Here is a 15056-nt window from a genome sequence, read left to right on the forward strand (position 1 = left end):
CCATATATCATAAACACATGATAAAAGCAATAAGAGGACACAAAATGATGATAGATAGAATAATTTTCCTTTTAGTTATAAATCTTAAAATCAAATTTCACAATGAAAAGAAATATTGTGTTCTCTTTTATCACAAAGCTGCAGAATTTAATTAACATTAATCAATAAAACTTCTATGATTTCAGGAGTTACAACAGAAACTTCAAACTGACCTTCATATCTGAGGTTTCTGTACGGCGTCTTGAAGCATCCACAGAAGAAATAAACAATGCTCCGAGGTTATCAGGGCCCACTCCCTCAACTGGTACATTTCCCCGCAAATTCAGCAATGATGTTAAGCATACTCGAAGAAATTTAAGAGCCTGTTTCCTGTAAAATGCATCCATGCCACCACTGTTCTGCATAACTGCAGCTACAGCAAGATGTATGCAACGATCCAAGGGTACCAAAAATGGGGTGGAAGGCTCAAATGTAAGAATCAAACGAAGTCCATGTTCAGGGTTCTCTTTGCACTCAAGCGTGAGTGGTTCTTTGAGAAAGCGCCTGTTACGGCCGCCTAACTTACCGAGCAGTTGCAAAGCTCTCGTACCCCATGGGTATGGGAGGGGCCTCAAGTGAGACCATAAAGCAAGAATGACCTCAGACATGACATTTGCCATACTAGGTTCCAAGAAATCAGGATTCAGACTGTCAATCCAGAACTCTAGTGTCCGAAGTCCTAAATTAACAAGGTCATCACTTCCCTTCAGAGCTAAAACCAGAGGCTTCATAAGACGAGGAATGTGAGGAAGTAAGGAACTTAACCGAGCAGGTAATGTCAAACAAAGTTCCAGAACAAGTTCCCTCATGTCTTCACCAGTGGGCCCCTCAAGCATAGATAGCAACATGTTCAGACATGGTTGCAATGATGGTATAAGATCTCTTAGCAGGCTATCAAACTTCGGACCACTCAATGACCGGAACATACTACGAAGAAGCTGCATATAACCAAGAGGCTTTTCAACTTCAGTAGCATTCTTCATGCAAACTTCCATCATCACAGGAATATGAGGCTGCAGTATGCGTTCACATTCTGTAGGAACCTTTGCAGCAGCAACAAATAAGAATCGAAAAAGTTGCAAAACAAGTTTTGCTGCAGGGGTATCTGGATGTTTAAGAGCATCAAGTTTATTGCTGACAAGAAAATTGATCAGAACATCTGCAAAGGGTCTGAGGACCTTAGGAGCTTGTAGAAGGGTAGAAAATATATGAAGCAACTGAGTGTTTGTTATCATGCAGTCAAAGAGTTCTGGCAAACACAATGAAAACATGTCCGTAAGGTCTCGGGGTTCCATTATAGCTAAAATCTGTGAAAAATGCTGCAACATTTCCCTTTCCTCATCCTTTTCTTTGAAAAGAGCTAAGCAGAGAACACCACTCTTCAGAACACCTGAGGCCTTCCGAACCTATCAAAATTCACATCAGAAACAAATGAGTTGGGTCCCTAAACAAGAGGAAAGGCAACAAGAAACAAATGAACATCCAATACCTCATCTTCCCTCATCCCTTTAAGCATTTGTGAAGATGGCACATTAGTCGAAGGAGAGACCTGCACAAGTTGATGTGTGCCATGTGATGATGGTGAAACCTAAAGCAAAAAAAATAATACATCAGACAACAAAGTGGCATCCACATGTGATGCATGGAAACAAATAGATATAAACCTGTTGGCGTGGCATATGACAATTAGTGATGCTCCAAATTATGGTCTTCATTCCTGCAACATGTAAGCAAAATAATTGGTAAAACATAACATATCACTTCAATAGATGGCAAAAACCCATCATAGCAGATCTTTTTATATCAGTTTATCACAACTTCTATCAATTGTTCCTTAGATCTCCAAATTCTGACCTCAGAATCTAATAAGAAATGAGAATCCCTCCTGGCAACCACTCTTGACTTATTTCACAAGAAAATAGCTGCTTCCATGTTCCTTCTCATCATCTTTATTCGTGCAAATATCTTCAAGATACTCTTTCTTCCTCTGTTCTAGACACACTTCCTTTTTGGATGAAGACATGTTTCTTTAGGCAGAAGTGGAGCCACCGAGGATGCATTTGGTTCACGATCGGAATCGAAATTGAAATGAGCATCGAAATGGCCATACTCCCCAATGCATTTGGTTCGTGACTAGATCGGAACGGAATGACCACTTCCCATGGTTGTGGTTTGGTTCATTGAAAGGCAAGAACCATAATCAACCCAAGTTTTCAATTTTACCCTAGAACTAAAATCTCCAAAACTTGAACGTCTTCATGTATTTTTGATATATTTATCTTATATGACATCAAAAGCACACATCAAGGGACTTGAAATTGAACACCATTTATGAATTGGCTTCTCTGGGGATGATAAATTTTTTATCAATTTATTAATTGCTCTTGTGAATATCCCTCAAATTGAAAATTTCTCTGCATATTAATAATTTTATATTTATTATTTTATCTATTTATTAATTATAATTAGTAATTATTGACCAAATGGAAGACGACATAACATACATTAAAGAGAAGTTGGAAAGATAGGTTGCCTCCACTCTCTCTCGTCAAGATCAACATTCCTTCAATATCCAAATCTTCTACTATAATGTAAAGGACATTGAGCCAGTACAATATAAAAATGATGTCTTTTAAATGCTATTTATCCAAAGCACATATATATTCAAAAAAATTAACATCAATACAAAATTAAATTGGTGAGGAAGAGCTACTTTGTGAAAACAGAAATTAACCCCCATGGGACCAAAAAATTGAGGACATTTTTAATATCTTAGCAAATCTAAACTTTGGAACACATTATGAAAGGAAAAAGATAACCATAAAGCAAGCAACACAGTATACCATAAAAAAAAAATATAGCAAAATAATCGTTAACCAATGTTATGAAAGCAACATGTCCCTTCTAATAGAGGGACATCAATTTTATGGGATGCTATGTTACTTTTTTTATGGTATTCTTGTTAGGACTTCATAACATAGATTAACGGTTGTTTTGCTATCATTTTCCTTTTATAGGATGCTATGTTGCTTTCCTTATGGGATGCTATGTTATTCTTTTCCTTTTATGATGTGTTACAAAGTTTAGGCAAAGATGTTAAAATATGTGCTTTTTTTCAGGCCCCATGAGGGTTAACTTCTCTTTTCAACAAGTTCACTCCTCCCAATTTAATTTTGTATTGATGTTAATATTTTTGGATATATATGTGCTTTGGATAAATAGCATATAAAGGAACATCAATTTTACATTGCACAAGCCCAATGTCCCTGAAACTATAGTAGAAGATTTGAATATTGAAGGAATGTTGATCTTAACAACAAAGAATGGATGCCAACCCATCCTTCCAACTTCTCTTTCACATATGTTAGGTCATTTTTCATTGGAATTTTGCTCAACAATTACTAATTGTACCCTATAAATGTTGACCAAAAAATATATAATATAACAAATATAAAATTATTAATATACAAAAACAAATTTTCAATTTAAGAGAAATTCACAACAAGAATTAACAAATTAACAAAAAATTATCATCCTTAGAAAAGCCAAATTATAAATGATGTTCAATTTCCAGTCCCTTGAAGTGTGTTTTTACATCAAATAAATGATATATCAAAAATACATGAAAACAATTAATTTTTGAATATTTTAATTCAAGGGTAAAATTGAAATTTTGGGTTGATTATGATTCCTGCCTTTAAATGAACCAAATGGCAACAATGTGAATTGGTCATTCCAATTCTGATTCCAATCACAAACCAAATGCATCGGAGAATATGGCCATTCCAATCTATTTTGATTCCGATTCCCATTCAAATCATGAAACAAATGCACCCTAAAAATCTTACGCAAGCCAGAGACTTTTCTTATCCAATCTCTTTCAATTTGTGGTGGTCTAGATTTGCTCACACCGACCTCTTTCCAATGTCTGTCAAAAGTCCTGAGAATTTAGAACTCCCAATATTTTAAAACCTCAAAAGTTTAACCCCACAAAGTTAAAAAACCCCACTCCTAGCCAAACCTTAGAAATCCTTTCAAATCCCAAAAACTCACTCCAAAAGAGTTAAGTGCTCCACCTTTGCTACCCCTCCTCTCTACATGACCATCATAACTTGCAAATTGCAAGTAATGTGGATACTTCAAAAAGTTATGGAGGATGGTCTACTACTTGCAGTGGCTAAAACTAGTAGAAAAACTTCTTCTACTTAATTGAGTCACTAACATTGGCTTACAGGCTCAAGAGCAATGAGGATGAAGTCTGGTGCATCCCTCATCTAGTTTTCCTTTGTTTTCTCGTAACCCATCTTGAACTCCCTTTTTTATACATATATATCGTGCTTAAAGTTAGATACTTGAAGCATCTTAATGAATATACTAGTACCTTTTCAAGAATTATTTATGAATATGACAAAGTCATATCACTAGCCCCCAAACACCCAACCCCGCCCAAAAAAGAAAAAGAAAAAGGACAAAAAAATCAAAAATCATGGCTTCACCACTGAGAAGAAAAAAATTCACTAGAATATTTCCCATAGTCCTCTCTTTTTAAAGAGAGACTTCTTCACAACCTCACCACCACCACCCCCCTCTCCCTCGGGGACTGATACAAAAGCGCACTCCCGTCTTCAAATATTCTAAGAAACAGCCGCATGCCATGACTGTGGTCAAACTAGAAAATTTCCAACTACTTGTACACTTGTATGACAACATGGCCCTTCAAGAATGGCATATAGAAGTTGAAGATCATTAAGGAGGGGGGGTGAGTGAGGGAGAAGAAAAAGATGTGCCCTATGTAATGATCAAGCCTCACTATCCTTCCTTGGTGTTTCACGCACTTTTGGTAGCCCTAGCAAAGCAAGACGACAGGTAGGATTTCAAAGAGGAAAAGCATCCTCAGCAAAATTGTCCTCTACAGCGATAAAATGCTTCGTTCATCATATACAATGAAGATCCATCCATGGTACCCAAATTTAGATGGTACAAAAGTTAAATCTGAAACTAGAGAAGCATCTCACAATCCCATGTAATATCATGAGCAAGGTTTTAAATCCCGTGGTACGAGGGCATCCCAATTTTCGCCAGGAATGGGACGCCACGTGCCTCGCCCCGATGGCCATCCCAGTCGAGCATCCCGATACATGCTTACGGGATGCCTTCGGACGCCCTTACACACACACACACACATATATACATATTATTTTGAATTTATCTTGAAATTTTGCTAATCTATTTATTGCTTCAATATATTTGAACTTCTAAGATAAGGCATGGATAAATATGATTTGTCCAATTTAAAGGAATATATAGGATAGGAAGCTTGGCCTAAGCAGTATTTGGCCATACGTGAATAGATGAGTGTCGAGCGGAGTCACAGGCATCGATCAGAGCCACAGGCATCAATCGGAGCAACTATGTAGGGCCTGTGGGCATGATGCTCGAGTCGAGAGAAATCACGGACTCGGAACATTTTGAGAGCTGTCCTGTAGATACGATCGAATGAACGAGATAGAATGAATCACATCGCGTAACCCACAGGAAAAATCCGTATCATGATTGCATACACCCGGTGTAATTGGATCGTGTCAAATCCCACAGTAGATAACACACCATGCTATCCCTTGTATTTCACCAATTCCCGACTGCACTCTATCCACCGTGCATATGCTCCAGGATTTGCCCTGGTTCACTTGGACCTAGTGCATGCACCAGGTGCAATTGGACTGCATCAAATCCCACAGTAGATAACATGCCAAGCTATCTTTCTGTTTCACCAATTCCCCATTGCACGTTGTCCACCATGCATATGCTCCGAGATTTGCCCTGGTTCACTTGGGCATAGTGCGTGCAATAATTTCTTGCCCGAAGGCCCCAAACCCTTTTTCCTTCCCCTGCGGTCCTCACTCCTCCCTCCTCCCTCCCGAGTCCCGATTTGCTCCGGCACTCCGCATTGGAAAATCCAACGGCCCCCTCTCTCCGCTATTCTCCTTCCCGAGCTATCCTCCCACCGATGTACTCTGCTCTCGAAAAATCCGAATCGAAGGGCAAATGCTGTGCTCCCTTCGACACCGATGCACAGAAAAGGTCAGTACTCCCTTTTCCTTCATTCTTCTCCCCCCAAGCAATGAATGGGCCGTTCGAGCTTCGAATCATCATTTGCATTAGGAAAGAAAAAATTAGGACACGACCGAGACGGCCGTACAGACACCTGATCCAATCGGGCTGGTCGGGATGAAGGCTGAAAATACGTTTCAAGGTCCCATACCCATCCTTGGTGTCGGAATCCTAAAGGAATAGGATGGGATGGCTAGGACAGCCTTGTCCCGCCGGGACTTCAACCACTGATCATGAGCTCATGATAATAAATTATCTTAAAGAAGAGGTATAATGCACGAGGGCTTGATGCTGGGAGGAAGTTTAGTGGTAGAAAATCCTTATGAAAGCAAATGCTCTTATTAGGATGACTGTGGCTCTCTGACAATAAGGTCGAGTACCATGGTAATGACAACCTATTCTTTCATCCGCATATAAAAAATGAACTTTTAGGACCCTCAAAAATAACATTCAATAAAGCCCATGCAAAAGATCAAGAAGCCTAACCAAGCAATGAAATTAGAGAGGACAAGTGTCTACGTGCAGATGTTTAAAAATTCTGTTGAACAAGCCCAGTAACCCTCAAGAAGCAAGTACTATCAAACCAAGCAGAAGAATTATAGAACAGAGCCAACTCCAGCCACAAATTAAGTTTTGGGTCCCTAGTCAACCACAAAACACACCTAGAGACTGCTAAACAACAAGAAAAGTCCTATCTTTATCAAAAATAAAGCCAAAGATTCTGACATGCTCCCATATAGCATCAGAATCAAGTCAACGCCAAATGATGACATCAAATCAGCAATTATCAGGCCATCAGGGATCCGATTGTCAAGTCAGCCCAATGTCAATCCTACACCAATGAGTCCATCTAGATTTAGTTCAAACCACAAAGACAATCCAAATAGCTGGGACAAGGCAAGAGTATTGTGGATTGCATTTGGAATCTTAGATGATTTATACTTGATTTTATATTAATCTACATGGCATCTAATCATTTGTTAATTGTCTAACTTATTGATTAAGAAGTTAATTAGGATTAGTATTGATCACCAATTGCTCCAACTCTGGACTCTAAATTAACACCTAAGACTTCAGAATGCAACTTTCCAACTCTCATGTCCACCATACCCACCTTAATCAAGGGTTGTTAGCAGTTGTCTTTCTTTTCAACTTGAGTTAAGCCATGTACAAGGGTAGAGGTACCCACATGCCACATAAGAAAATTATTTTCTTTTCAATTAAGTACAGTGAGTGTTCTTTCTTACTTTTGAGATATTCTTAAACCACTCCTTGGATTTATTCCAAAGATTTCAATGGTGCAATAGACAAGTAGCCCCATTAGAAAGCTCAATGGTTCAAGTAAAGGATGCCAACAAGAGGTCTCATCCAACTTTAGTCCAGTCAAGGGAAGGAATTGGAGAGATTCCAATTAATCCTCTGACATGAGGTACAGTTTCTTACCATGTAAAACCTTTAGAAAACCCTAAAATATCATATTAGCTTTTCATTCCCTTCACTTCTCTTTCAATTTGTTTTGCAAGATTTACAACTCCCACCAACAAAAAACATGGTTGGGGCATCCTAACAAACACTGCACCACTTCTTAACCTGATGAGTGGGTCATACAAAATGATATATGGATGCATGGTCGGTGGAACCATCCCCAATGGGCCAAACCGTCCGGTTCAGTGCATGCCAAACTATACCGACAGCAGACCAGGACAGTCCAGCCTTCGAAACGAGAAACCGGCAAGGATGGGGGAAGGGAGAAGGAAAGAGAAGAAAAGAGAGAGAGAAAAAGAAGGGGGGAGAGAAGGAGAGGGGAATACCAGAGAGGTTCCCTCTTTCAGATCGAAACAGGGGCAAGGAGGGTGGAGCCACTCCTCCAGTCATTCAAGGGCCTCTTCGACCCTCCGACAACCACCGCCAGCATCCCCATTGTCTCCATTCTCCCTCCCTCCCACCCCCCACCCCTTCTCTCTCTCTCTCTCTTTCTCTCTCCAGTTCTCCCTCTTCCCCACTCTCTCTATTGTGTTGGGTCGGGCCTGACACAGAATAGCATGGGGGCGTACCGAACCATACCACCGACTGACCAATATAGACTCTAATACCAGCACAGCCAACCTTGTATGAATGTATCACTAATTTTATAAATTTTTTATTTTTTTATTCTAAATTCATGTTTAATTCTGGCTGACTGTCCACAAGAATTTTTCAATTGCAAACCTTTCCCATAGACAAGATGTTCTCAAACACTGAATTTGTGATTTCATTGAGAGGACCAAAGTAGTAATAAAGAGACCATTTGACTTCCCAAGACATGCTTAATCTTGAATGATCTTCTCCATTCAAATCTTACAACTCAAATTTCTTAACCTCCAACTTTTGCCAAATCATAAGATTCTAATCATAAACCATAAATCCACTAGCATTGGTCTTTGTTTCTAATGTAATTGTTACCTACACTAATATTTCCTAAGTTATAAATGATGTGGCAAGTTGCCCATTTCTGGCTTTTGTTTGAACTTTAATAGTTATTAGATGGCATCTTCTTCTTTGAGAAGGAAGAGACTTTTGCTTTCTTGGCAAGCATTATCTTTTACCAAACCGCGACCTTTATTTATTCTGGGAGGTAAGCCTGAAATTACAATTTTCATAATGACCGTACCCTCACTTAAGGGATCAGGCGATGGTCATGTTGAAAGTTAGGAGAGGTTAGCTCACAGCCACACACCATCCAATCAAAGAAAAAGCCAAGGTTATCATGGAAAAATGAATAAAGTTGTACCCTTTTTGTTAATAATGTTTTTTCTGTCTTTCATCCTCCTCACTTCTCTACTACACTGAGAATTAGAAAATTCTCTCCCTCTATACACCCAATGTGGATATCAAACATAAAGTGCCACAAGTTCTAAAGAGAACAAAGCAAGGTTATCATGGATAAACAAATTAAGTTGTACCCTTTTTGTTAATTATGTTTTTCGCTTCTTTCATTCTGTCTTTCATTCTCCCCGCTTCTCTACTATACTGAGAATTGGCAAATTCTCTCCCTCTCTAAACCCAATGTGGATATCAAACATAGTTGAATAAGCCACAAGTTCTAAAGAGAAAAGCAATGATAAGCTTTGCACAAGACATAACAAAAAATGATCAAAAAGGCAACACCAAATCGAAATAAGTAGCATTAAAAAGTAAGGTCAAAGAAAAATTAACAGGAAACTAAATTCAAAGTAGTGAAGGGATAACAAAAAATCTCAAGCATGGTATGAAAAGATTCTGGATGTGACAAGAATATTAGGCCCATTTGCATCTACTTTGAAAAATGAAACTCTAGGTTTTTGAGATAAATATTTGCAGTACCCATCACCAAGGTTTTAATCAGATTTTTGTAATCACTGACTTCCTTAGAATACTCCAGAGGGGCCTGTAAATTGAGAACAGCCTGCACAAAATTACAAAGCCAATCAGAAAATCCTCCAGCAAAACTAATATTAACTAAAAATTCACATATAAATAATACTAAATCTATTACTAAGTTAAACAAGGAAAGATACCAAGAAAAGGTATTAGTAATCAGCTTCTGTAGACAGTAACAATGTAACAGATTACAAATCAAAAAAAGTGACACAACAATATCATGATAGATTTTGTAGCTTTTTTCAGTTCTTCTCTAAATTAATTGGAGTTGCATTACACACCTCTATATATCGAATATAATGGTGAAAACTTTCATCTGTCTAAGACAAACATCATCAATAAGAATAAAAGTTTTGATACACAAATTTAAATACCACCAAGATGGAATGATACCATCAGTACTATACTGTCCTAGCAAGAAAATGGCACCGCGAAGGGTGCTAGCTTGCCGAAACTGGCAAAATAGTGTCGTAGCGGCCATCCCAATCAGTACAAACTAATATCAAGGCTGGTAAGACGGGTACAAAATCCGTCAGGAAAATAAATTTTGTTAAAAGCATAAGAGAGATAAAACAAGGACCACCGAACCGAAACCGGATCCCATGCCAGCCGGCCGGTGGTACGGTTCGATACAAGTCCATACCAGTCCATGCCGGACCGAACCGATGGAGCAGAGAAGGGGAGAGGGAGAAGAAAGAGAGGAAGAGAGAGAGAGGGAGGAGAGGAGAAGGAGAGGGAGAGGAAGAGAGAAAGAGGGAGAGATTCTTACCTAGTGTCTGAAGGCCGCCAGAGGCCTCCAGATAGATGGCGACCCCATCGTGGGTTGCCAACTTCTACCGAAATGATAAAAAAAAAAAAAATTATAGGAACACCCCTTTAACTTTAGTCTAATTTCACTTACAACCTCTCGACTTTGAAACGTGTCAAACCAGCCTTCAAATTTTCGAGATATTCCAATGTCGTCCTACCATCTATCTTCGTTCATAGAATGATACCATTATTTTATAAAATAATCAAATTATTCTTATCCCCATCTCCTTTCTCCTTCCTCTCCGATTGCTCCCCTTCTCCACCTCCAATGCAGACATCTCTCCTCCCTCCCCCCTCCTCTTCCTCCTCATTCCCTTCTCATCATCCTCCTCCTTCAAGCCCTTCCCCCTTCTTCCCTTTCTCCTCTCCCACTTCTCCTCTAAGCCCACCCATGTTCCTCTCCACGACGGCTTCCACCACTCTCCGCCCCTTCCTCACCAGCGATCTCTCCTTCCCCTCCTCTCCTTCTTCCTCATTCTCCTCCTCCAAGGTCACCCACGACCCCTCCCCCTTCTCTTTCTCCTCATCTACTTCTCCTTCGCCTCCTCTTCCTCCTCCTCCAAGCCCACTTGTAAGTCCTCTCCCACGATGGTGGCTCCCTCCACCTCTGCCCATCTCATCGGTGAACCCTTCTTCCCCCTCCCCTTCCTCCTCTCCCCTTCTCCTCTTCCTCCTCCAAGCCAGTCCACCTCTCCTTCCCCATCTCCTCCATCTCCACCCTTCCTTACCGACAGCCCTCTTTCTCCCTTCTCTCCTTTCTCCTCATCCACTTATCTTCATCATCTTTCTCCTCCTCTAAGTCCATCCATGAGTGCTCTCCCTCCTTCCCCATCCTTTCTCAAAACTCCTTTTTCTTCTCATCTTCCTTCTCCAATCCTGCCTATGAGGCCTTCCACACCGTTCTCCCTTCCACACCGACCTCTGCCATCCCACCCTCTCCCTCTATGGATACTCCCTCCACCTCCATCTCTTCCTTTTGCAATGATCCATCCAATATGAATAAAAGGCATTTTCATCTATTGAAATAGAAAACTAATACCGTCAGTTGGTAAGTGAACAGTAGAACCACATTAGAACATTTCAAAAACTTGAAAGACTAGTTTGACATGTTTTAAAGTCAAGAGGATATAAGTAAAATTGGACTAAAGTTTAGAGGATGTTCCTATAATTTACCCAAAAAAAAAGTGAAGTCGACAACTGGGTTGCCAACTTTCCGCGATAAAACCCAAAAAGAAGGTGAAACAAGGGCAAACCCCTATTTCACACTGGAGGAGAGCACTGGAGGGCGGAGGCCCTCCTCCAGCCTCAACTCCACCCTCCTCCAGCCTCGACTGCCCTCAGGCCTCTCGATGCGGGCTCGGACGGCCTCCAGAAAACCTCTCTCCCTCGCCTTCTCTCCCCTCTCTCTTCCTCTCTTTCTTCTCCCTCCTTCCGAGATGGCTGTTGTGCCATTTTGTACGTCGGAATCAAACCAATTTTCCACCGATATAGTTTGATAAGGCCGGAACTGTCCGATTCGAGACGGTTCGGTGAACAGTGGGACAAACCAACCATCCCAAATGGTTTGAACAGTACAAACAATACCAAGGCCAATTTGGTCCATATCAAGCTCATCCTGATTGGAATAGAACTTTTTTGTAAGAAAAGGTGGATGTTGACTGACCAAGAGTGCAATGTGAAAGGCAAGTAAATTGGACATTAATCCCAATACAAAATTATACAAGAAATAGAATTCTCCAACTTATTAATACAAGGAAATATGCAAAAATTATCTAACTATAGAAATATAGAAATCCAGTGATAGGGAACAGGAAACAAAATTAAGTCCTTGTGATATATGTAATTCGCTTCCATGATTGATTGTGCTACAAGACAACAAATGCCAACCAAAACAATAAAGCACGTGAACAAATGAACTCCATGTCAATCCACATCCATTTGCACATCAGGAAAGAAAAAGATTGCTTTAATATGCATGTTACATATCAAAACCAGAAAAAACTGAAAAAAAAAAAAAAAAAAGACAGGAAAAACACCTCAAATTTACATACTGGTATGCACCATCCCAAGGGTCGGTACAATATGGGTCCAGTACAGTATCATCCTTGGGAAAAACCAATATCACCTTTGGTACCAGTATTTCAATCCTTGTTTTGATACAATTACTAGTAGACTATAGAACTCTGTTTGGTTGCCAGGAAAATGAAAGACAGGAAAAGTATAGCAAATCTGGGAATTCTATCGTGTTTGGTGAAACTAAGAAAGTTGTCGAGTTGGAGACATGATTGAGTCATCTTGATCTACTTGTCTTTTGTTATTTTGTATCAAAATGCTCCCTTTTGGTGATGAAAAACATTATCCCTTTCCAAATATATCTAGCTGCTAATTCCTCCTTGTACTTCTCTCCTAAATTTTTCTTTTCATAATGGAAAATAAGATTCTCCATCAGCATTCTTTTCTATCACTTTTTAAGCAATCAACCAGAGCCAACAGTATCAAATATAAGATTCATCAGTCCATAATAGCATGATGATATGTGTTTTTGAGGCAGGTCAACAAAACAGGATTTGTCCAAGTGTTGAAAATCACCAAAGGAATCCACTTTCACTGCTCTTCTTGGCTACACATTTTCCATAGACTTACATTGGTTGTCTGTCAATTATGTAATTTGTTCAGTTTGTTATTTACTAGCTGAAAACATTTTATATGAGTGAAATGGTTTGAAACCCTATAAAAAAGGGTTTACAAATAACAAAGTTACATTGCTGATGAATGATACAATTTCATTAATTTGGCTTAACTGCACTATCATCGCAATGATCTTTTCAAGGCCATGCTCAAGAACTTGATTCAATAGCAATACTCGTTCAAGAAGAGATATAAGATGCCACCAATCTAATATATACATATACATATACATATACATATACATATACAAAAAACATATACATATACATATACATATACATATACATATACATATACATATACATATACATATACATATACATATACATATACATATACATATACATATACATATACATATACATATACATATACATATACATATACATATACATATACATATACATATACATATACATATACATATACATATACATATACATATACATATACATATACATATACATATACATATACATATACATATACATATACATATACATATACATATACATATACATATACATATACATATACATATACATATACATATACATATACATATACATATACATATACATATACATATACATATACATATACATATACATATACATATACATATACATATACATATACATATACATATACATATACATATACATATACATATACATATACATATACATATACATATACATATACATATACATATACATATACATATACATATACATATACATATACATATACATATACATATACATATACATATACATATACATATACATATACATATACATATACATATATATATATATTAAAATGGAGGCTTGTCAATGGAGAAGCCTCCATTTGCCGCATGGAGTGTTGGGAAAGAGGGGAGAGAGCCACGTGGCCTAACTCACAGCACCCGCGGAGGCCTCCGCCTCTCCATCATCTTCGCGCATCGTCCGAATAACAAGGGACGGCAGGCTTTCGAGGGGTTCTCGGCCTCTCCATCGTCGTCGCGCATAGGCGTGCTCGAGCTTGCAGAGGGACTCACAGGCGAGGCCGCAAAAGAGGCGGTCAGGACCGTGGTTGGAGTGGTTAGCAACGGCAAGGAGGACCTTGGCGAGCCACTTGAGGTGGGCGGCAGCGGAGGTGGGGAGGGGAGAGGGGAGGGCAGCGACGGTGATGGTGGAGAGGATGGCCTAGTCGCGGACAGTGGTGGCATCAGGAGAGAGGGGTTGGAGGGCGCGGAGGGCATCAAGGAGTGGGGTGAGGGCAGCAGCGGGTGATGGGAGGGAGGGGTGGTGGTGGTCGTGGGCTGGGGCGGGGAAGAAGGCCGAGGAGGAGAGCAAGTGGCGATGGGAGGTAGAGGGGTGGGGGTGGGCGTGGGGCAGAGAACAAGGCCAGGCCAAGTCCAGGCCCAACATGCAAGCTCTTAACGACGGCCACGACAGCGGCGATGGTGATGGAAGAGGAGGAACAGTAGAGGGGATCACCTAAGCTTCCCTATTCGCAAAGTTGGGAAAGTTCTTCCGTGAAAGTGAACTCCAAAAGAGACGGAGATGTTTGGGGGTGGAGCCGAGGAGGTAGAGAAGAGACCCCGCACATCACGCGAGTTAATACGCTGGTGTTGGAATTAATTTACCTTTCATTACAATTGCATAGGTAAGAAGGAAAAATCAGCTCTACCCATTTTTTACATATGTGTATCTTCCCTAAAGCGATTTATTGTCAGAACTTCCAAATTCCACAATGTTTGTTATTTATACACATTAGAATTAATTTGCAGTAACTAACAAGAGAATACTTCTAGTTGTGAGGTATCATCTCATATTAGGTCTTCAACAATCATGAGATAGCATGCATTCAATGACTAAGACTAACACTTCAGTAATTGAAAGCTTGCTATGCCTGTTTTGGAAAGTTTTATCATGGCCAAAGGATGCAAAGAAAAGCATTACCTATCAAATAATAGTAACAACTTTTGTGTTAGTCACATGTTCAAGGTTGGGCAAACC

The 15056-nt window shown here is 39.6% G+C and overlaps 1 protein-coding gene across 2 annotated transcripts in view; it reads right to left on the minus strand.

Annotated features, from left to right (window-relative positions):
- Positions 1 to 15056, minus strand: part of LOC105057860 (uncharacterized) — a 77807-nt gene that overhangs the window by 41755 nt on the left and 20996 nt on the right. Inside the window, exons 10-13 of one of the 2 annotated variants that reach the window (XM_010940579.4) lie at positions 9493 to 9574; positions 1704 to 1756; positions 1529 to 1588; positions 213 to 1445 (exon numbers count right to left, since the gene is read on the minus strand). In XM_010940579.4, the coding sequence (XP_010938881.1) occupies positions 213 to 1445; positions 1529 to 1588; positions 1704 to 1756; positions 9493 to 9574 (1428 nt within the window). Of the gene's footprint in view, positions 1 to 212; positions 1446 to 1528; positions 1628 to 1703; positions 1757 to 9492; positions 9575 to 15056 lie in introns of both variants that reach the window. The other variant, XM_010940578.3, reaches the window with a different exon arrangement.

The sequence above is a fragment of the Elaeis guineensis genome, chromosome 14 (assembly GCF_000442705.2).
Source record: "Elaeis guineensis isolate ETL-2024a chromosome 14, EG11, whole genome shotgun sequence".
Lineage (NCBI taxonomy): Eukaryota > Viridiplantae > Streptophyta > Magnoliopsida > Arecales > Arecaceae > Elaeis > Elaeis guineensis.